This window comes from Sorex fumeus, unplaced genomic scaffold (assembly GCF_029834395.1).
Source record: "Sorex fumeus unplaced genomic scaffold, SorFum_2.1 ptg000098l, whole genome shotgun sequence".
Taxonomy (NCBI): Eukaryota; Metazoa; Chordata; class Mammalia; order Eulipotyphla; family Soricidae; genus Sorex; species Sorex fumeus.
The window spans coordinates 72579576-72602166 of NW_026606155.1; the positions used below are offsets into that span (position 1 = coordinate 72579576).

Sequence of the window (22591 nt, forward strand, 5' to 3'; positions counted from 1 at the left end):
CTTCCCCCCATCCGTCCTTTCAGAGCTGCGTCCCTGGGTTCTGCCCAAACCTCCTAGCTGATCCGCTCCCTCCTGGCCTGGCTCACTCACATGCGCTGCTTTCGAATACAGGAACTTGCAACCGTGGAAACTGGGTCAGACCCAGTGGACACAGGGATGGGGCCAGGGAGCCCCTGGGGCCTCTGCTCCCCACCTCCAGGCCTGACCAGTGGTCCCCTGGCTGGGCTCAGGCCTCATTGAGCCGGTTCTGGGGTCCCGGGGCCACTGGCCCGCTGTCCTCCCTGTTGGGGCAGCTGTCCCCCGCCTCTCCCCGCTCAGTCCCGGGCCCTCCAGACCCATCTCTCCCCTTGGCTTCCCGGAGTATCTTGTGATCCCAGAATCAGGGCCAAACAATTTCCTCGTGACGGGGAAACCGCACTCCAGCCACCGCAGGAGCCCGAGGCCCCCCTCCCCTCCCTCGCGGCACCCCCTCCCCAGGCCCTCCACTGGCTCCAGCTGTGTTTTGCACAACTCCCACTGGGTCACATCTGTAATTGCCTCCAGATGTGGACCACAGAAGACACAAAAGGGGCCATGAGCTCATCCTGGAGCTCTGTGCCACATGCACGGGGCCCGCCACCTCCAGACGCCCCTCACTCCCCTGGCCGCCTCCTCAGGGTCCCGTGCCTGGTCTCCCCCCTCAAGCCTCCCAGCCAGTCACACAGGCCCTGCCAAACAGCTGGAGGCCATGTGGAGGGTCAGGGTTCCTGGTTGGCAGGAAGGTGGGGTACCCCTTCTGCCAAAGCAATCACCGCGAGCCGTCCTGAATAGCAGCTGAAGAGAGGCTGGCAGACTTGGGAGCTTGGAGGCCGCCTGCCTGCGGAGGGGGCCTGGGCCAGAGCCCGGGTGGGCTGGGCTGAGGCAGGAAGGGAAGGGGGGAGGGAGAGCGGGTTGCTCCCCTCCAGCTGAGCTGACTCAGCAGCTGAGTGATTCCTCCCTGCAGGCGGGTTTCAGAGGAAGGGTGGGTTCCCCCACCCCACCCCCCTCCTGGGAACCTGGTCTGGGGCGCAGTTTCTAAGGAAAGAGGAAACAAAGCCGGGATAAACTGCCCCCCCAGCCTGGCTCTGCCAAGGATGATGGGGATGATCCAGAGGTAAACAAAACGGGTTCTCCCTGGACAGAGAGACAGCCTGTCCACCCTGGCTCCCGCTATCAGAGCACCAGCACCCAGGCCTGGAAGAGGCTTTGAATGTGGGAACCACAGCCCTGGGTGGTGAAGAGTCAGCCTGAGCCTGAGGCCACCACAGTGCTGGGAGTCCCTCCCCGCACGCAGGGGCCAAAATGTCACAGGACAGGCGAGGGCAGCTCAGGAGATTTTCCGAGAGGCCTGTCCCTCTGTGTCCCTCTGGCTGTTTCCTCCTGCCTGGGGCCGTCCCAGGGGCTCAGAGGGGGCAGTGTGCCCCGTGGACCACACCAGGCCCAGCCCTGAGCGTGGAGCATGGCCTCCACCCTCACCCCCTCTCATGCACCCAGAACCCACATATTCCTTCATGAAAAATGCCCGAACCCCAGCTCATGGAAAAAGCTGCTCACGAGGCCACGCACGCTCCCCTTCCCCTCCCTGCTGGGCGACAACAGAGAAAGGAGCCGCACCAAGAATGTGAACGTCGTTTATTCTCTGTGGAAAGGTTGAACAAGGTCAAAAACGTCCTTCAAGGGCACTGACCCAGCCCCGCCCCGCAGGTTCCTGGGGTCAGATGCCTCTGCCCCCCACCCCCACCCCGCCCCATGCCCCTTGTTAACAAAAAGGAACAATTTGAAGGGAATTCATATATAATAATTATAATAAAAATATACATTAAACAAAAACAAAAAAAAAACCCCAAACAAGACAAATTTAGCTGAACTGCCAGCACCGTTGACCCCTGTCCCCCCCACCCGGCATCCCTCTCTCCTCACTCCCCGCTCAGGGTCCTAAGTCCCCGGTACCTTGGCCACCCTTGGTGGCTGAAGGAGACTTCAAACAGGGCCGGGCTGGATGGGGTGAGGGGAGCAGAACCCAGTGGAATGGGGAGAGGGGTGGGGCCTCACCTCAGAAACAGGAGCTAAGAACATCCAGGCGTCTGCCCGGTTCCTCACCCCCAGGGCCCAGGGGGCCAGTCCCTGGATGTACGCCCTCTCTGCCCGTCTTCTGGACACCCCCGCCTCCCCCACGGCCCCTGCCCACCAAACTGTCTGTAAGGCACACACGTGCAGGGGTGCCTTCCGTGCACCCTCCCAGCTCCACAGCTCACCGCACGGTGTCCCCGCCGCCGTCCGGCCCCCCACCAAACATCGTGCTACACCTGCTTTTGGTCCTGTCCCGTCTCCAGACTGCGGTGCCCCTGGGTGCCTGCCCCAGCTGCCTCATTTGAGCAAGTTTCCTTCTCCCTGGCCATCAGGCTCCCCCCAGGGCTCCCTGCACCTGAATATCGGCACCCCTGGTCTCAGCCCCCCCCCACCGCCCCTCCGCCAAGGCCAACGTGCCTCGGTCCCCGCAAGCTCCAGCTCAGTGGTCAATGGCTCAGGCTCTTCCTGTGGAAGTTCTCCTCAGGGGCCGGGGCTGTGCAGAGGACCGACCCTCTCTCCACTTTCCCCCCAAGGTCTCGGGGTGGGGGGGCAGCCTCCACCCCCCGACTCTCTCAGGGTTGCTCCCCCCACCAGGCTGGATTCCTTTCAGCCCCAGTCTGTGGCAAGGCGGCTGCCAGCTGTGTACCCCTGGGGGGGGGCTGGTGGCAGGGCAGGAGTACCCAGTGCCTCCTGAGGTCAGAGTTCAGAGGTTCAAAGTATGTCACGGAATGGAAAAGGAGCAGATGCCCCCACATGACCTTTACCAGCGAGGTCGGAGGGTCCTGCCTTCAAGTGCAGAGCCAAGACATTCAGGTGGGGCGGACACAGCGAGCTGGGGGGTGGGGGGACGGCGGGAGCTGGGAGCGGCCCTACCCGGTCCCGAGGGACCCATCTGGGGAGGAAGCAGGTGGGGGCAAGAGTGGGAGGGGCCAGTCAGGGCACAGAGAAGGAGGGAGGTGGGGGTGGGGCGTGGGGAGGGGGCAGCCCACCCACCACCACCTGCTGCCACTGGCCGTGGTGGCCGAGTCCCCGTGGGAGCGGCGGGCGGGCCGGCGGTGGGGGTCAGACTTTGTCCAGCAGGGACCGCTGGCAATAGAGCAGCCGCTTGGGGGTCCCGTGGCGTCGGAAGAAGAAGACGGCGAGGCCCACCGCCAGCACCAGGAGCAGCAGCAGCACGGGCAGCACCACGGCCGCCGCACTCACGGCCCCGCCGCCTGGCTCGTCCACCTCGATGATGATCACCTCCGTCTCCTCCTCCGTGCCCCCGTCGGGCCGGCCCCCGGACGGGCAGCCCATCCAGTCCCGCAGCGCCGACTTGGGGTAGCCGGGCTCCACTTTCAGCTTCTGGTTGTTGAATTTCCAGTATTTGTTCCCCTTGTAGAAGTACGTGAAGACTGCAGGGCCAGCAAGCGGGCGCAGGGAGGCCCAGGAGGGGTGAGGGGGCCGGGGTGGGGGGAGAGTGGGAGAGGAGCAGAAAGAAAGAAAGCTGAGTGTGAGAGTTCGAGTCTGCTGAACTCATCTCTGTCTGTCTGTCTCTCTCTCTGTTCCTAGGCCACAACCAGGGGTGCTCAGGGCTTACTGCTGGCTCTGTGCTCAGGAGTCACTCCTCTTGGGTGCAGGGGGGAACCATATGGGGTGCCAGGGATGAACCCCAGGAGGGCTGTGTGTAAGACAAATATCTTTTTTTTCCTTTTTCTTTTTTCGGTCACACCTGGCTATGCACAGGGGTTACTCCTGGCTCTGCATTCAGAATTACTCCTGGTGATGCTTGGAAGACGATATGGGATGCTGAGGATCGAACCTGGGTCGGCCGCGTGCAAGACAAACGCCCAACCCGCTGGGCTACAGCTCCAGCCCCAAGACAAGTGTCTTAACCGCTGATCTGTCTCTGGCTCTCTCTCTCTTTCATTTGTGGGGGTCACACCCAATGGCGTCAGGGCTACTTCTGGTTCAGTGCCTGGGGTCACTCCTGGTGGTGACGGGGTGCCAGGTTCCCGGATGTCAAGTTTGTGCCAGTCCTTTAAGCTCTCTCCCCCTGGCCACTGAACTGAGCTCTGAACTTTGCTGTGCATCAGTTTCCCCAACTGTAAAATGGGCACATGTAAAGCCAGGACAAAGAAGAGCTGGGGACTATGTGTGCTGTGGGGGGAGGTGGGTGGTGAGCTGGCAGGCACCTATGAGTCCCACAGGGTCCTCCAAGCCTTCACCCTGCTCGTCCCATCCCCCCTTTCCCTGTCTCTCACCTTCATCGCTGCCCTTCATGAATGACCCTCGGGGAGACTCGGGGATCCCTTCCCAGACCTTGATGTTTTTGGGGTACTCGCTGTCCACTGCCCTCAGCTCCTCGTTGAACCGATAGTACCTGCAGGAGACGCGGGGTGGGGCAGGGAAATCCATGTGGTGAATGGTGGGACTTGAGAGAGAACTCAGCAGGGAGCCTCTGGCGAGGAAGCGGAGTCAGAGCAGAGGCCAGACCGAGGGGGGCGTGGGCAGGGTGGGGGACAGGGGCTCGGGGTAAATGAGGGCCTGCAGTCTGGAAGTAGCGGAAAGTGGGGGCGGAAAGGAAGGCCAGGCTGCCGGGAGCCACCAGAACCCTTAATGACAGTGCGTGGCTGCAGGGGCGGAGGCATCAAATGACCAGGTCTGAGTTGGTGACCGGGTCGCGGCCCACTCACTGGGCACCGGCAGGAGGCGGCTGCTAAGGCCCGGCTAGCAACCCAGGCAGAGAGACACAGTGGAGGTGACCTGGCAGGGAGTCTCGGAGAGAGGCCCGGGGCGGGGGGGCGGTGGGGTGGGGACCACACTCACTTGTTTCCCCGGAAGAAATAGGTCTTCCCATTGGGCATCCAGAACAGCGCGGCATCTATCCTGTCTGTGGGCAGCCCCCGGCCGAGCTCCTTGATGTGCTTGGGGTAGCCCGGCTCCAGGGACGCTTCGTCAAACACCCAGTGCTTGTCTCCTGGGGAGGGGGCCAGAGAAGCATGGGCTGGGGGCTCCACACCGGCTCAAGGGTTCTCGGAGGTGGCCTGTGGACTCTACCCCCACCCCAGTCCCCGGATGGCGCTGCACGCGGCTTACCTTTTTTTTTTTTTTTTCAAATAATGTAGGAGTACTGCTGTTTATTCAGCCATTGATTAGGCTGACTGAATTGGGCATGAACTCCACATTCCTTTTTTTTTAAACTCTATTCTGAATGTTAATTTTATTTTATTATTTTATTATAATCCCCCCTTTTTTTGATTCACTGTGAGATAGTTGCAAAGCTTTCATGTTTAAGCTTCAGTCATACAATCATCGAACACCCATCCCTTCACCAGTACACATTTTCCACCACCAAAATCCCTAGTATTCCCCCCATCCACCCCCGTTTCACCCCTTCCCCTGCCTGTGTGGCAGACAACTTCCCCCATACTCTCCCTCTACTTTGGTTACATTCGATTTTCGATACCAGTCCCACCACCACTCAAACCTGCCGAGAAGGCAATGCTAGACGATTTGTTTTGTATTACTTGTTATGGATAGAATATAATGTCCAAGAAATTCTGTGTCATTCTCATCAGGGAGTTTTAGTTTATAGTCTCTGGGTCTTGGCCATTGATGAGATTACATGGCACCGGGGGCAGCTTGTGCGTGTGACTGCCAAGCTTCTGGAAGCCTGGAGGCCTGGGGGTAGGAGGCCCAGTCCCATCCAAGCGACGCCTGCTTACCTTTGAAGAAGACAAACTTGCCATCCTTCCTCTCGTAGGCGGTGTTGATGGATGCGGGCAGGCCTCGCCAGAATTGGCCGATGGGCATGGGGTAGCCGTCCATCACCTGGTTATTCCTCACTCGCCAGAACCAGCGCTCCTGGAAGACAGGTGGAGCACATAGGGTCTCAGGGCGCAGCCCCCCCACAGTCCGACCAAGCCCTCCCTTTCCACCCAGACTCCCGGGCACTTAGCCTCCTGCTTTCTCTCACCTTGAAGACGAACATCTCCCCTCGGAGCACAGCCACGGTGTCAAAGTTCCCGTCACAAATGTTGGGTCCGTAGGTGGGGTTTTTGGGCCGATCGGGAACAGAGGGCCTAGAGGTAGTCCTGGGTTGAGGCATCTTGGTGGGGGATCCTGACTCACTTCCTGCATGAGAACAAGGTGGGCACTTCAGACTAGGAGGCAGAATTAGAGGAGAGGAGAGACTGAGGGAAAGAAACACCCCTGGAATGGTGTGGGTCTTAGGGGGTGGCTGAAGCAACCTGGGAAAGGACGGGTGGTGACCAAAGTCTGGGGACATAGTTTAGTAGAACAGCCCAGGGTCTGTATGCAGGGGACCCTGGACTCACACACACACACACACATACACAGGCATACAGGTACAGACACACAGAGACAGACACACAGAGAAACACAGGCACACCAACACAGTCACACATAAATACAGAGACACACATGCAGAGAAACACAGACACACACAGGAGAGAGGTGTAGCCCAGGAGGAATCCTGGACAGACGCGAGAGAGGCCAGTTACTCGCCATAGAGCTGTTGGATGCCACGGCGGTCATCATCTGGCAGCACGAAATTCTCAGTGTCCATCCACTGGTAAAAGGGAGCCATGATGGCCGAGGGGTCATTGGAATGCTCGAGGCCGAGGGCATGGCCCAGCTCATGCACAGCCACCAGGAAGATGTCGTTGCCTGGAGGGAGGGAAGAGGCAGTCACGACAGCGGCTCTTTCCCAGCTCTCAGCTGCCCCACCAGAAGCTGCGGGATCACCCCCAAGCCTCCCTGCCATGTTTTCCTCCCAAAGTGACCAAATCCTGAAGTCCGGTCTCATATTTGGGAGACAAGCCACAAAGCTTGTCAGGGCCAAAGGGATAGGACAATGTATAAGGCATTTGCCTTGCATGTGACCAACCCGGGTTGGATCCCTGGTACCCCAAGATGGTCCCCTGAGTCCACGAGGAGCGGTCCCTGAGCATAGAGCCAGGGGTAATCCCAGAGCCCCACTGGGCATGGCCCCAAAACAAAACAGGAAACAGACACAAAGTCAGTCGGCAACCTCTCCTGGGTGAAAGGGAGAGAGAGATGTTCTGGGACTGACCCCACTCCCAGAAGTGTGATGTGAAGGAAGACTGGAGCCTGAGCTGTGCCTCGGTTTCTTCTGGGAGCTAGAGTGAAATGTGCCTTGAAAAACAAGCAATGTGGGTTTGCTTTGATATCTTGGGGAATCAATTTACTGGGAAGGAGCAGGAAACAGATATAGATAATTCAAAACAGGATTCTTTTCCTTTTTGGGGTCACACTTAGCAATGCACAGGGGTTACTCCTGGCTCTGCACTCAGGAATTACTCCTGCTGGAGCTAGGGGACCATATGGGATGCTGGGTTGGCCATGTGCAAGGCAAACGCCCTACCCGCTGTGCTATTGCTCCAACCCCTCAAAACAGGATTCTTAGTTGATTGGGGCTATACAGTATTCAGGAGATATTCCCAGCTCAGTGCTCAGGGTACCATGTGGTGCCGGGGATCGAACCCAGGCTTCCCACGTGCATGCAAAGCCTGTGCTCCAGCTCACAGAGTAACCCCTCCATCCCTCAAAATAGGAGTTTTGCTTTCAATGGCATTCAGACCAGATGTTGGTGGCCCCTCATGGCACTGAGATCTAGTGGGTTCCACTACAGAAGGGACCAGGACAATCTGTGTAGCAAGCAGGCCCTCTTGCGGGAAGACTGTCCCAGGATGCCCTCACTCACCATTGAGATCTTCGTTCCGCACAGTCCAGGGCTCGGCAGAGTCAAAGTGGGTGTCCCCTCCAATGTTGGGGCCTGGGAAGTAGGCGTGGGCCAGGAAGCCACCCTCGCCATCGAAAGGTGTGCTGTCCCCATGGAAACCCTCAGCGAAGAAGATCATGATGTCGGCCTGCTTCTCATGGCCCTCCTGGATGTAGGAATAGGGCACCTCGCGGAAGCGCAGCGGGGTGGCGCTCTCCCACACGCGGAACGCCTTGCGGATGGCCTCGAACGTGGCATACTCGCCCACCTTGGGGGTGTAGTTCTGGATGCTGAGGGCCAGACACGTCCAGGACGGGACAAGAGGACGGGAGGGAGTCAGGCGAACAAGAGGCCAAATTCTTCTTCCCCGCACACTCCCGGGTCGCCCCCAGGTCTAACTCAGCAACTGCTGCTCCCTCAGGAAGTCTATGCCCCAAGAACCTAGGGCTCGGGCTGCTGCAGGCTCTAGTGTTCTGGCCCTGGGTTAGACTCTCTGCCGGTCACACCTGTCCAGAGTGACAGTCCCTTTTCCTCCCAGCTCTCCCCAGGATGCTTCCCAGAAGCCAGAAGGCTGCCAGGCTGGCGGCATGAGTGAGTGGTGGGAGAGGCCACGGGACTCACCAGAAAGTAATCTCGTTGTGCTGCCACTTGAGGCCCTGGATGGCGTAGCGCTTCCTTCGAACGTTGGCCTTGATCTCAGCCCCAAACTTGTCGGGAACACCACAGCGTGGGCGCTTCATGGCTCTGTGGGGAAGTGTAGGAAGTGTGTGGATGAAGGTCTTGGGTGAGGTGGGGTGTGGGGAAGGACCCCGTGAGGCAACGGGGTGAGTGGGCAGGGGGGTCAGTCAGACATGCACAGAGCAACCTCTCTGAGTCGCAGGGCAGGATCGAGGTGGGGGGTGGTGCTCACAGGATTCCTGCTGGGTCCCACACTTACTTCATGGTGTCCGAATCAGCTTTGCCCGTGACTCGCAGCCCGTAGAACTTCTGCATGGCAGCGATGGCAGCGGAGAGCGACTGGGGTGAGCGCTGCGTGTGGGTGCGCAGGTCCCCGGGGGGCAGGTAGCCATACTGCTGAAGCCAAGCCTGCAGGGAAAGGAACGGGGGCTCAGTGTCCTGACCTGGCCTCAGGGCCCCTGGCATGCACCCGAGGCCTGGGGAGAGGCCTGTGTGCCCAGCTTGGACTGGCCCTGGCCCTGGAGGGACTCCAAGGCTGGACCCAAACTCTGGCCTAGGCCCCAATAGGTCATGTCCTCTTGAAGTGCCTGGCAAACAGGGGCTTGGGAAGCATAGCTCTGGGCTCTGGCTGCAGATAGGGACCCAGATGGCAAATCTGAGTTCTAGAATGTGATCTCAGAGCTGAGATTCTTTCCAGCACTTTATGTGTGGGGATGGGGGATGGGGGCGGGGGATAGGTTTGCACCACATCCAGAAGTGCTTGGGGGATCAGGAGTTGCCAGGGATGCAACCAGTGTAGACCACAAGCAGGGCAAGTGCCCTGTCCCCTACTCTCTGTCCAGCACCATCTTTCAACACTTCTGTGTCAAGGTTCTTCCAAATTCAGCATCTGTCTCAAGGCCGGGTTTGGCCAAAGAGGAAAGAGCTTGCAAGAGGCTGAGGGTACATTACTTGGGGAGGTATGGCGGGGGTCCCACCTGACACTCAAGGGTCCCAAAACTCAAGGGTTCTCACAGCTCAGGTCTTTTTGTCACAGGGGTCTCCCTGGGGAGGGTAAGAGATGCTAGGGGAATGGGATTCAGAGCACTAAATGTGCTAGGCCTGTGTTCTACTCCGGCAGGATTCTGACCCAGCCAAATTGGGAAAAAAACAAATGCTCACTCACACACTATTTTTTTTGGGGGGAGGGGGTTGAACCACACCTGGTGACTCCTGGCTCTGTACTCAGGAATCATTCCTGGCGGGCTTGGGGAACCAAATGGGATGCCGAGGATCAAACCCAGGTCAGCCCAGCCGCATGCAAGGCAAACGCCCTACCCGCTGCTCCAGCCCCCAATACTCACAGTCTGGGCCCAGACCAAAGGCACAGCAGGAAAATTTATACTCTGTTATCCCCATGGACGTGATGGGATGTTCCCTTGGAACACAAAGTTAAAAGTGGGAGATAAATGTTTCAAGGAGGACCAGAGCTGGAGATTAGGAGCTCAGTGGGACTCGGAGGGAGGGACTCTGTAGCTAGGAGATGGAAACAAATGGATGGCACCTGGAAGGGGGACTCCCAGGGGCTTGATAAGAGGGGCCTGGTGGGGGGTGGGGGTGGGGAAGAGTATCTGAGCCGCGTGACCACTGAGCTCTTTCCCAGATGTAAGAACTTTCAATTTACTGGTTTTGGGGCCACACTCAGCGATGCTCAGGGCCGTGGCTGTGCACTCAGGAATCACTCCTGGAGACGCTCAGCTGACATATGGGATGTCAGGGATTAAACCCTGTTGGGCCGCATGCAAGGCCAACGCCTTACTGCTGCACCATGGCTTTGGCCCCTACGTAGGGTCTCTGTAGAATGGAGGACAGAGGAAGCTGGGGCCAGGGGTGGTGAGGGGTGAGGTTACTGCCCAGATCCAGGAGGATGGCACCATCTCCCGACCAATAGCCTCTGATACTGGGCTCAGGACCTAGAGGGCCATCCAAGATTCTGAATGGAGGGACTGGGAGATGGGGTGAAGACTTAATAACTCCATTTAATTTTAGAGATGTTGTGAGTTGTTATGGCCTATGGATGCCAAATAATAAAGTTAAGAGTTTGGTGTCTGGAAGGTACATAAACTGCAAAGCTCCGTTGAGGGAAAAGTTGGCCTTTAAGAACAATGAAGAGGGCGGGAGGGATGGTTCAGGCAGGAGAGACTGTTCATGGCGTCAGGCAGTTGCCGTGCATGCAGCAAACTCCATGGCTTCTATCCCCAGCACCACCTATGATCCTGTGAACACTGCCAGGAGTGATCCCTGAGCACAGAGCCAGGAGTAAGCCTAAGCACTGCCAGGTGTGGCTTCAAAAAAAAAAAAAAAAGAAAGAAAAGAAAAGAACAATGGAAAAATTTTCCTAAAGGCTGAAAGCAAAAGAGGCCAAGTAACTATGGAATATGAATATGCCTGATTTTCCTACGTGGCGACTCCCAGGAGCGCTGGGCTCTGCTCCTGCTCCGGCTTTCCTTTCTTTCTGCGGGAGGCTGCCTGGGTTAGTGCATGGTGTGCAGAGGGCTGGAGGCCACGGGCTGGACATAGCTGGGACTTCCCCCTCCAGGTTTGAGGTGGGGCAATACTCCTGCATTGGGGCTGGGGGTGATTCAGGAGCAGCTGATGGGGCGAGAATTGCAACACCCGGTTCTAGGAGTTATTCATTTCTCAAGGCTGACGAGGAGTTAGGGCAACCAAGAAGTAAACAAGCTGGCCTCCCCCCCTCCCTCCCCTCCACCAAGAGGCCAGGCCGGAACCACCCAAGCACCACCCAGCTCTGCGAGCCCCCCAGGTTTAACTGTTTAGCACCCCAGAGGGGAGCAGAGTGGGGTGTGCCAGCCCCGGGGGTGCTCTGGGGACGCGTAGGCCTGCCCTAGCCTGTGCTGGCTGAAGTCACAGCTGGTGCCCCAGGGAGGCGTGCTGTGGCCTGTCCCGGGGCCCAGGAAACTCCCATGCAGGTAGGAACCTCTCGGGGCTCCCGGCCTCTCCTGAGGCTAGGCACACCTCAGGCCTATTTATAACCCGGGAGTTTTGGGGTGAGGGCAGGAGTGGTGCCACTCCTACAGCTGGAAGTGAGAACTGAGGTCAGGCCCCGTCAGCCTTTAGCCAGTCAAGGGGAATTCTCCCAGGGCGGAAGAATAGATACCCACCCCCACCCTCCACCCCCCGCAGCTGAGTCTCCCAGGAAGGCTGAGTGCTGGCATCCGCCAGCTCCACCTCAGAGCCAACAGAGCAAAGTGGAGCTCTGGTCAAGAGAGGAGTGTCCCAGGAGTCTAGAGGGCCGCCAGGCTGGGGGGGGGGGGGGGGAGGAGCCCCCTCTCCTCCTCCCAGGCCTGGGCTTTCTTCCCCGCCTCTGGGGGCAGGCTCTGAGCAAAGCTGGAGCCGCAGAGGAGCAATGAGGTTGGAACCACAGAAGGGGAGCTTGTGTCTGCGGCTGGGTGGCTGGGTGGGGGATGGCGGCAGTGCCAGACAGGCCCCGGCGAACTGGTGCAGGGCTGTGGAGGGCCCTGGGGGAGGGACCTGGCTACCCAAGGCCGGGGACAATCTAGCTCTCCTCCACAGTGGCCCAGAGAGGCAACAAGTGTGTCGTGTGAAAGAAGTTGGCTTGGCTCTGACTGGGAAAGTGGGGAGACCCCTCCCCTCCTGCGCCTGGCCTGGGTGTCCTGGCGAGGGCAGGGGGGGATCCCGGCCGCTGCTCCGAGGCCTGTTCTTCCCTTCTCTGCCTTGTACCCCTCCAGGCCCCAAAGCAAATGGTGGTTCTGGCACTGCCCGTGGGCTGACCATGACCGCTTCAAGCAAGGGAGAGAAAGGTGGAGGGCAGGTGAGGGGGCTATGGGCAGACCCCCCAGAGGCCAGCTGCTTTTGTTAGCATAGAGCTTGCTGGACTGCAGGCCTGGGATGAGGAGGGTCCTCCTGGACTTGCAAAGAATGAGCTGGGCAGCACTTCTCTGGGCGCTCACCCCCATGCCCAGGGCCACCCTTTCCTCTGGGCACAACTCCCTGTGGGATACACACAGACACAGACAGCAGACACAGACAAAGACACACACACACACACACACACACACACAGAAACTCTCTCTCTGTTCTTTCTGGGGCAGTTTGGTGGGGTGGGACCGGGACAGACAAGCCAAGTCCTGATCCCCTCCCCCCGCCCCCCTCGCGACCGCACCCAGGCCCTGGCCGGCGAGTGGGCTGGGAGGGCCCAAAATAAGAAGCTGATCGAATCCGACTCCTACCTTCACCCCAAAATAAAAGAGAGAGAGAGAAAGAGAGGAAAAACCTCCAGGACAACTCCCACGCTGCTTCCTCCCGGGCCGGGTGGGCCAGTGTCTGGCTGGGGCGGGGGGTCGCCCCCACCCCGAGTGAGCCCAGACTGGTGCTGGCGCGCAGGACCGGGCCCGCCCGGGGTCTCCAGTGCGACGCCCCCCAGACTCCCTGTAACTGACCCAGAGAAACAATGAACAGAAACACCATAAAGGGCCCCAAAGGCGCCGGCGGGGGCGAAGGGGCACGCGGGAAAAGGGTGGCGGCGGCGGCCGGGTCGAGCCCCCGGCTCACAAGCGCGGGCTTTGTGCGCTCGGGAGCGGCGGGTGGGCGCCGGCGCCCCGCGGCTGGACGCCAGGGCTCGGGGCGGGCGCGGCGGGGCCCCGCGGCGCGCAGGAGCCAGCCCGGGCGCCCGCCGTCGGGGCGCGGGGCAGGCGGGCGAGCGCGGGCTGCAGCGTCGGAGAAGGAACCAGCTCGCGCGCGGGCAGCGCCGAGTCCCCGCGGGGCCCGCTCCAGCGCACCGGCCTCGGCGCTGAGCGCGGCGTCCCGGGACACAGAGCTGGGGCGCGGGCCCCGCGGGGAAGCGGCGCTTCCAAGCAAGGGCCGGGCGCGGGGCGAAGAAAGTTGGCGGCCGGGCCGAGTGGGGGTTGGGGGCCGGCTGCAAGAGGCAAAACTTGCCGGGCGGGGAAGTCGGGCCAAGTGGCGGAGGGGGGGGCGCGCGCAGGTCGGCCGGGGCGGCCGAGACCCCCAGGAGCCCGCTCTCTGCACCGCGGAGGGCCCCACCCCACGGTGGCCTCCAGGGGCCCGGCGCTCACTTACTTCGGGGCTGAAGCTGCCCTGGGCCGAGGCGAGCGGGGCGAGCGCCGCGGCCAGCGCGAGCAGCGGGAGCAGCAGGCTGCGGGCGCGCGGCGGGGCGCGAGGCATGTCCGCGAGGCTGCGGGCGCTGCGGGCTGCGCGGCGCGGCCCAAGCCCGGGGCTCGCTCCGCCACTCCCCGGGCGCCTTTGTCTCGGCCACGCACCGAGTTGGGATTCCTCGAGCGCTGTCCTTTGCGAAGGAGGAGGTGGTGGCCGAGGAGGAGGAGGAGGTGGTGGCCGAGGAGTTAGTTCCCGCAAGCGCCTCTGTGCTCGTCCCCTCTTCCCCGTTTTTTGATCTTTCTTCTGCTTAGTCGGCGAACTGGCCCCGGAGCGCGCTCGGCTCGCTCTGGTCCCTCCCTTCTCCCACAGCCTCTCCTCCGCCCCCGCCCCAATGCCCTCCTTTCCCGGTGCGGACGTGGTTGTTTCTGCCTGAATCCAATTACAGCCAAGAGCCAGGGGGAAAGAAAAAAAAAAAGCACACAAAAAGAACCCAAGTTGCCTTTCTGCAGGGCAGGCTGCCATCAGTAGGGGTTGAGGTCGCGGCCCAGCGCGGGGGGCTGTGGGGAGGAACCCAGGGGACGGGATGTGGCCGACTGGCTCTATCCCCCCTCCCCTTAAGCATATTTCGGGTGGCTCCATTCCTCTGGTATTCAGCATTTGTCTCACCTCAAAGTGCTGAGCACCGCTGGCGTCTGGGGCACGCGGGGAGCCCAAGTGTGGGATGGTGCTGCCGCCTGGCTCAGGCCAGCCAGGAAACCCGCATTGGGGGGCCGGGGCCCAACTGAATAGAAACTTCTGTCCGTGCTTTTTTCGGTTCTTGTTCGGGGATTCGAACTCTAGACCTCACACAGGCAAGGCCAGGGCTCTACTGCTGAGCTTCATCCCGCTGCCTGATCCTTTCAATGCTTGACAACTAACGACCTCTGCCAAAACAAACCCACCGTCCAGAAACCCGGCTACCCACAAACACACTGGATCTAGGGGTTCTGTCCTTGTAGGAAGACAAATGTGTTCCCTTTATTATTATCATTGGCAACCTGGCTTCTCCTTAAATTAGAGTTGGCAGGGGAGCAAAGGGGCGCAGGGCCTAGGAATCTGGGGAAAGGCAAATCAAGTTTGGGGAAACTGTTAGAGAAGAGAATGAGACTTGGTTTCCCAAGTGATTCCTTTAAGATGACCACTCAGAAGCCAGGAAAACGCTGAGAACAAAGGTGGAGGTGTGCAGAGAGGCGGGCTCCCTCGAGTTGCTAGTGGGAAAGGGACAGATAAGTGGAGAAGTAGATCTGGAAAAGCGGCATGGCAGAAGCAGGAAAAGTGTGGGAGACAGAAAATTCCACCATCAGCGAAATCTAAGATCCAAGAATTGCATTGGTCAGCGAGAGAGGAAGGAGGCAGTGGGGAGAAGGAGGGGAAGAAAGCAGGGAAAGGAGTAGAAAGCTAGACAGAAATGAGGTCAGGTAAGAAGCTCCAGAAATCCCAGAGACCCAGAAACAATGACATGTTTGTCGCAGAAAGTTGATGCCTCCATATTTTCCCCAGAATTCACTGCAGGAGGGACTGGAGCAACAATATAGCGGGTATAGTATAGGGTGTTTGCCTCGCATGAGGCTGACCCTGGTTCCATCCCCAGCACTCCATATGGTGCCCCGAGCCCACTAAGAGTGATCCCTGAGCACTGTGCCAGGAGTCAGCCCTGATCACTGCAGGGGGCAGCCCCCCAAACAATTTGCTGCAGGAGCCACAATAATCAGGAAATGGTTTCTTGGCTCCACGGCAACTGGTCAAAGGTTCGTAAGTGTGCAGTGGGAACCAGACATCTATTCCACAGAAACTAGGGACCCAGCACCTCCACAGCTCCCCGACACAGACTGGGATCAGGCTGTACAGGCCTTTTCTGCAGCTGACCTCTGGGATTCAGTCGGAACCCACAGAAACCTCAGAATCCAATTCTTTAGACAACGCGCAACACCCACGTCAGGGGGTACGTTCTCCTGAGCAGTTTCTCTGAAGTCTAGAAAACGGACGGACACTGGTCGCCTCAGCTGGAAAGGCTTTTCCGGCACATTTATTAAATGCCCAACATCACAGAGCCTGAGCCCATACGGTCTGAAGGCAAGGCCACAAGCAGGAAAATGGTAGCTCCATTCTCATGTTCATAGATCAACCATTGCTCACAGCTGGGCCAGTCCGACGGCCGGAGAGGGAGGGAGAAAGTATCTCAGAATGAGGCTGGACCGAAGCAGGGGTGTAGGCACAGAGCCAACCCTGGCCGGCAGTGATCTCATGGTCCGTTCTTCCCAGTACTCAAGCCCTTCTGCTCTGAAGACAGACGGGGAACAATGAGGGCTCTCTGCTGGTGGAGAAGGTGGCAGCGGAGAAAGCCAGAGAGAGAGGGACGGCCGCGCAGAGAATGGAAGCCAGGAGCTGTTTTTTCACGGGCGTGGCGTGGGGCTCCGGAGTCGTCTCCCTTTGGGTTTGAGGGCGTTTTCCCGCTTCCTTTCTTCTTCCTGCAGCATCTCCTGCTGCTTGCGCTTCCATGCCTGCATGCCAGCATCCATTTCCTGTGACAGCAGGACGACGCGTCTCTGAAACAGGAAGACAGTGGGGATGACATCTGGGCTCCGAGCACCCTGCATCCTTTCACCCGCACATCAAAGCCCGAGGCCGGTGGCTAAAGGGCAGTGCCGACTGGGGACGGGGTGGGCCTGGAGCCTGGGTGAGAAGCAGGAGGAAGGCAGCACGTGTACGGCAGAAGTCTCTCCCGGGATCCTACCCGGGAGTGCCCCGACTAGCCACCCCTTCTCATGGAAACCTCGGGATGGGGTGCACGTTAGCTCAGGGGACTGTAGGGGCTGGAAACAAATGATGCCTGTAACAGTGGCTCTGCAGTCAAACCCAGGCTGCCCTGGTAAGGGCTCCCACCACTCACAGCAAACTGTTCCCGCTGCGCTCTTCTCCGGAGCTGGCCTTTCATTGGGGGAGCAGGGCGGCCATCTGCAGGGGGAAGTGAGAGGACAGGCAAGCGTCAGAGAGGGACTGTCCTGCTGTGTGCAAGAAAGCTGAGAAATGAAGGGAAAACATGTCCCAAGGCCCCCCCGTCCCCCCCCCCCAACTGCTCCTACTCCAAACACAAGTTCCTCATCTAAGGAGGAGATACGCCAAACCACCAAGAGTAAGTTCCTAGGCCTGCCCTGGATCACTCTAGATCATTATCCCTTTTACCCTGCAATTTAAGGGCCTTCCGCAACCTTTTATCATCAGAAATCCGGCTGGAGAGATAGTACAGCGGGTATGGTGCTTGCTGTGTGTGTGGTCAACCCAGGTTCAATCCCCAGCACCCCACAGGGTCTCCCTAGCCTCTGAGTGGAGAGTCAGAGGTAAGCCCAGACACAACCCGCTGTGGCCCCCACTCCAAAACAGGAAGAAAAAAATTCTCCACTCAAATCAACTCATCACTGTTCTAATCACTGAGTCTGCTCAATTTTGATATTCTATAATGAAACACCCTCTTTTCCTATCATCTAAATTTTTGTTAGACTCACTTTGAGCCTTCCCTGTCCCAGAAACCCTTCTCTAGCCTCTTTAGCTGCACAGCTCTCTAGAACTGAATGCACACCAATCATTTTAATATCTGTTTTGCCTTGGAACTTTGTTTCCTTTGGGGTCATACCTAGTGTGTCTCAGGGGGAGCATGCAGTCCTGGGGATTGAACCTGTGGATCCTGCATGCAAAGGATGTGCTCCAGCCCTTTGAGCTATTTCCTACAGCCAGCCTTGAGACATTCACCTATCTTTTTGGGGTCACACTCGGCAATGCTCAGGGGTTACCCCTGGTTCTGCATTCAGGAATCACTCCTGGCAGCGCTCAGGGAACCCTATGGGATGCCAGGATTGAACCTGGGTTGGCTGTATGCAAGGCAAATGTTCTACCTAACAAATGTTCTATTGCCCCAGCCCCTTACCTATCTTTTTGATGGCTGGGTCACATCTCATGTGCTTGGGAGCTACCCACTGCTCTGTGCTCAGCATGGTGCTCCTAGTAGTGCTCCAGGGAACATGCAGTGCCAGGAATCAAATTCGGGTCACCTCATACTAGGCAAACCCTTTTACCCCTATATATACCATCTCTTCAGCCCCGTTTTATGGCAGCGTTTAACCATCCCAAATTCTTTTTGAATGGGATAGAGCACTGACATATTACTATTTGCATCTTAAAATATTCCTAGATAAAGCAGGAACGGCATACCAGATTGGATGGGATGTAATGTAGAAGGCAACCGGTGTCAAGAAAATATAGGAGCTGGAGCGATAGCACAGCAGGTAAGACGTTTTGTTTGCCTTGCACGTGGCTGACCTGGGTTCAATTCCCAGCATCCCCTCTGGTCCCCCAAGAACTGCCAGGAGTAATTCCTGAGTGCAGAGCCAAGAGTGACCTCTGTGCATCGCCAGGTGTGACCCAAGAAGCAAAAAAAAAAAAAAAAAAAAAAACCCCAAAAACCAAAAAAAACCCCACAAAAGTCTTAACCTGTAACGATAGCACAACGGTAGGGCGTTTGCCTTGCACACGGCCAGCCTGGCCGAGCCGGGTTCGATTCCTTCGTCCCTCTCAGAGAGCCCGGCAAGCTACCGAGAGTATCCTGCCTACATGGCAAAGCCTGGCAAGCTACCTGTGACGTATTCAAAATGCCAAACACAGTAACAAGTCTCAAAATAGAGACGTTACTGGGCCCGCTCGAGCAAATTGATATCTTAATAATCTTGTATAAAAGGGTTTAATGGCTCCATCATGAGATACAACAATCTTTACTAGCTTTCTTCTAAAAAAATGTTTTTGATTTTTCTTTTAGCAAATTATTTAACAAGCAATATGAAATAAATTATTGAGGGCCTGCATGGGGACAGTCTTAAGGGGTTGTTGGGAAAATTGGAGATAGTGATGGTGGGACTGGTGTTGGAATACTGAATGTCTCTAACAAACAGCTTTGTAAACTACAGGGTTTATATAAAGTGTAAAGGGGGAAAAAACACCAAATAAAATATTTATGGTTTGTTTTGCCAACTAGATATATGTCCCTTGTTACTAGGGAGTATATTACTAGTTTTTACTGCAATATAATGGAGATGAAGATAAAGAATTTCTAGAAAAGAAAAGTAAAACCTCACCCAAAAGTTTGAAAACAAAAGATATTTATTAGGAGGGGCTGGAGCAATAGCACAGCGGGTAGGGTGTTTGCCTTGCACGCGGCCAACCCGGGTTCGATTCCCAGCATCCCATACGGTCCCCTGAGCACCGCCAGGAGTAATTCCTGAGTATGGAGCCAGGAGTAACCCCTGTGTATTGCCAGGTGTGACCCAAAAAGCGAAAAGAAAAAAAAAAGATATTTATTAGGAAAGGAGTGTATGCTATGTGTTTAAGTTGGCTGTTTCATTTTATCCATAGAAGAACCAACGGAGATATTCTTTTACAGATGTGAAATGAAAAAACACAGCCAAGAAACTTAACCTAACCCACAAAGTTAATAAACAGAAGCCTGGATAAAGAAATCAATTCCAGGGCAAGGGCAGTAGTTCAAAGGACTAAACATGATCCCTGGCATTATCTGGTTCGCCAGCACCACTGAGAGCAATCTGAGGGCTGTGCTGGGAATAACCCCTGAGCACTAACAGGGATAGCCAAAGGGACCTAAATAAATAAATAAATAACAGAATCATAGGGTAGAGAGCTAGTACAGCAGGCAAGACACTTCACTTGCTTTGGACATAGCCAACCCTGGTTGAATCTCCAGCATCCCACATGGTTCCAAGTACTGCCAGGAGTGATCCCTGAGCACAGAGCTAGGGGGAAGCCCTAAGCACTGCCAGATGTGACCCCAACTCCCTTTTTTCCTTCACCCCCCTGAAAGAGAACCAGTTTCAAAGTCCAGAATGTAGCTCAGTGGTACAGCACATATTTCTCAGGCACGAGGCCCCGGTGTGGTCCCTGACACAGCAAAAGATAAAACAACAAAACCTTTAGAACAAACTTCACAGGATTTCCAATGTTCCAAGCTACTTCAAGGAGATCCTCCAGTAAAAAAACAAGAAGGAAAAATCCTCATCATCCTCCTCGGTCACTGAAGAGGATCAGACTCTGGCAGAATACAAGAGGGTGTTCATGCTTGGGTCTCTGTGCTGTTGACGGGGCCAGGCTGCCGCCCGCCCCTAGTCCCTGCAATTGCCTACCTGTGCAATCCTAAAGTCTTCAATCTTCTCATCTGGACCTGAAGTCCTCTATAGGGAGTGGCTTCAACTTTCCATAGTCCTCTCCCCTGGGCTAATAGCTATTCCACTTTCTCTCTTCTTCTTCTTCTTCTTTTTTTTTTTAAAGAGGTGAGGATGAAGGGCTATACCCAACAGTGCTCAAGACTTAACTCCTGGCTCTGTGGTCAGGGATCACTTCCTGGTGGGGCTTTGGGGATCCATATGGGATGTTGGAGATAGAACCCAAGTCAGCTGCATGCAAGACAAACGCCCAATCCTTCGTTAAATTGCTCTGGTCTCTACTTTCCCCTATTCTTTCCATTCTACCTGCCTTTCATCCTCCGTCCCTCCTCTTTCGCTATCCACTTCCACCTTTTTTGGTTTTGGAGTCACACTTGTGATGCTCAGGGATGGATCACTCCTGACTCTGTGCTCAAGGATCACTCCTGCTTGGGCAGCATAGGTGGTGGCCATCAGGCAAAAAGGCATGTGACTTTTCCCATTGTGCCATCTCTCTGGCATCCTCTCATGCTTTCCTCTTTCCTCCCCATTAAAAGAAAGTGAAGACTGTTCCCAAAGGGGTTCCGGCATTCTAACCTTTTTTTTTTTTTTTTTGGTTGTGTGGTTGTGGGTCAGGTCACACCTACTGGTGCTTGGGGGCTAGTCCAGGGACTATGTCGTGGGTGCAGGGACCAAAGCCAGGGGTCCCCCACTCCAACTTTGAGCCCTCACTCTATCCCCAATCACTTTTTCTGCCCTTCTCTGGGAAGTTCACTTAGGTAACTTTGCAAAGAACTCTCCCAGCACTTGCTACCAAATTTTTAAGAAAGTACTCATCCCACAGAAGGGGGTATTCCTGACCTTTGAAAAAAAATAAAGAAAAAAGAACCCTCATCTCCTTTTGGAGAACCGTAACTGTAAGCCCCCTACCCACCTACCCGCCCCCTCCCCTCACCCCTGGGCACCCGTGACAAAACTGACCTTCAACTTTATTCCCGTGAGCCAATGGGATCCTGTCCTGCTTCACTTCCCAGGGGCGCGGTTTCGTATACCAAAACACTACAGGGTGCCTTTCCCCAACCCCAAGCACTCAGTTTTTATTACGTTTTCCACCAGACCCGTTCCCCAGAATCCGCGCGGGAAGCGTCCACGGCTGGCCGTGTCCCGAGTGTCCTTAGCTGTCAGCTCAGCGCTCACCTGCATAGGACCAGTCCGGGTGCTCCGTCAGGGGCCCGTAGCCGGAGGGGTTGGCAGCCAGTCCCTGCCTGGGTGGAGGGGGAAACAGGGTGAGGGGTTCAGCCCGACTTCGGTGCCCAGCGCCCCCCACACTGGCCACTTACTGGAGTCGCCACTTACTGCCCGCTCCAGCCGCCGCGCTGCAATGCAGCCTCCGGACACCTGCTGGGAAAAACAGGCGAGAAGTGAGGGGCATGACCGCGCCGCTGGTCCCGGGGGGTTTAGGGCCGGCGCCCGCGAGGGGACAAACCCGCGCGCCAGCGCCCACTTACTCCGGAGGACGGTCCCGAGCGCCGCCATGCTGCGCTCCGTCCAGCCGGAAGCGCCACCAGGCAAGGCCCACCCAACCGGAACTGGGCGTGGCCGCGGCAGGCGCGCCGCGCCGGGCAAGCAGGAGGCTGCCATCTTGATTCCACTGGGCTGTCCCGGGCTGGGCCATCTTGGTTCATTGTACGGAACGGAGGGACCACCCCCCGCCCCCCACCTCCCAGGCCTGCCGCCCACGACCTAGGGCCAGCCACACGCGTCGTCAGGGATGCTCACGTCCTCAGTGGGCGTTGTGTCCTCCCCCGGGGCTCTGTTCTGACACTGCTGCCCCTTGGCGGTCCTTTAGTCCCGTCATTCTATCCCTTCATTCCATCCCTTCATCCGAGTGCTTGCTTTTTTCCCAGGCGGAAAACAATAGTCCAGGCTAGGGTGACTCAGAAAGTTCGTGTTTTGACTCTCATTTATCCAGCAAAATCAAGAGGAAACACATTTCAAACCTTGTTTGGGTGTTGGAGTCACGTGGGCACTCAGCTCTTGTGCTGTGGGGGGGTGGGGGTGGGGGAGGGGAGCTGTCTCCCCCCCATCAAGGCTAGGCCCGGGGACCCAATGGAAAACCCGACAGGACTTCATCAGTATTCTGACGGAGTCTCCAGTCTAGAGGAGAAGGACGGGAAGTCAGACACGTACATTGTACCGCTACAGCAGAGATAAATGATGGGAAGGAAGGGAAGGAAGTACCTGTTTTGTTAATGCTTTTTTTTTCTTTTTTTGCGGGAGCGGGGGCTGTAAGACAATTCTCAGGGGTCAGGGGCCCCTCCAGGGGATGGGCGCGGGTTCAGTTCATAGGATGGAGGAGACAGTACTGCTCTGTCCCTGTAGTGCAGGGGACCCCAGAGGGTGCTCATTGGGGCGGGGGTGGGGCTCTGGGACCACACCGTGCAATGGTGGGGTTAGCTGGAGGGCCTTCAGACTGCACCTCTTGGTGCTAGGGAGATCCTGGGATGCCAGGATCTAATCAGGCCCCTGTCTTCGCCACCAGGTTCTTGCTCATCCATGAGCCCGGAACTGGAACTGGGTGTAACATGCTGTCTGGGAAGGCTTTTTTTGAGGAAGAGGGATTGGCGCTAAGATGTGATTCCATTTTATTTATTTCATTTTAGTTTAGTTTTGAGGCTACGCCCTGCTGTGCTTGGGAGGAGCCTCC

At 57.2% G+C, this 22591-nt stretch overlaps 3 protein-coding genes across 9 annotated transcripts in view; all 3 read right to left on the reverse strand.

The window, feature by feature from the left end:
* Positions 1 to 19130, reverse strand: part of CUNH14orf119 (chromosome unknown C14orf119 homolog) — a 275876-nt gene extending 256746 nt beyond the window's left edge. The window contains exon 1 of the mRNA XM_056134444.1: positions 19126 to 19130. The gene's annotated coding sequence lies outside the window, so the exon portion shown is untranslated. The remainder of the gene's footprint in view (positions 1 to 19125) is intronic.
* Positions 2196 to 13904, reverse strand: MMP14 (matrix metallopeptidase 14). Its single transcript, XM_056134427.1, has 10 exons — positions 13610 to 13904; positions 8772 to 8920; positions 8456 to 8578; positions 7817 to 8124; positions 6598 to 6759; positions 6047 to 6204; positions 5796 to 5934; positions 4897 to 5047; positions 4332 to 4450; positions 2196 to 3482 (listed from the first exon to the last, which is right to left on the reverse strand). Exons 1-10 carry the CDS (start codon positions 13712 to 13714, stop codon positions 3151 to 3153), a joined length of 1746 nt encoding a protein of 581 aa, XP_055990402.1. The 5' UTR covers positions 13715 to 13904; the 3' UTR covers positions 2196 to 3150.
* On the reverse strand, positions 15673 to 21454 carry MRPL52 (mitochondrial ribosomal protein L52). Of its 7 annotated transcripts, none has more exons than XM_056134443.1 (5): positions 21393 to 21454; positions 21225 to 21282; positions 21082 to 21149; positions 16568 to 16639; positions 15673 to 16230 (listed from the first exon to the last, which is right to left on the reverse strand). In XM_056134443.1, the coding sequence occupies exons 1-5, from the start codon at positions 21418 to 21420 to the stop codon at positions 15950 to 15952; spliced, it is 507 nt and encodes a 168-aa protein (XP_055990418.1). In that variant the 5' UTR covers positions 21421 to 21454; the 3' UTR covers positions 15673 to 15949. The 7 variants fall into 7 exon arrangements, with proteins under 7 accessions (XP_055990418.1, XP_055990413.1, XP_055990412.1 ...); XM_056134440.1 differs by having other exon boundaries at positions 15960 to 16230; positions 16575 to 16639; XM_056134439.1 differs by having other exon boundaries at positions 15960 to 16230; positions 16575 to 16639; positions 21225 to 21285; positions 21393 to 21449.
* Between the last annotated feature and the right edge of the window lie 1137 nt (positions 21455 to 22591).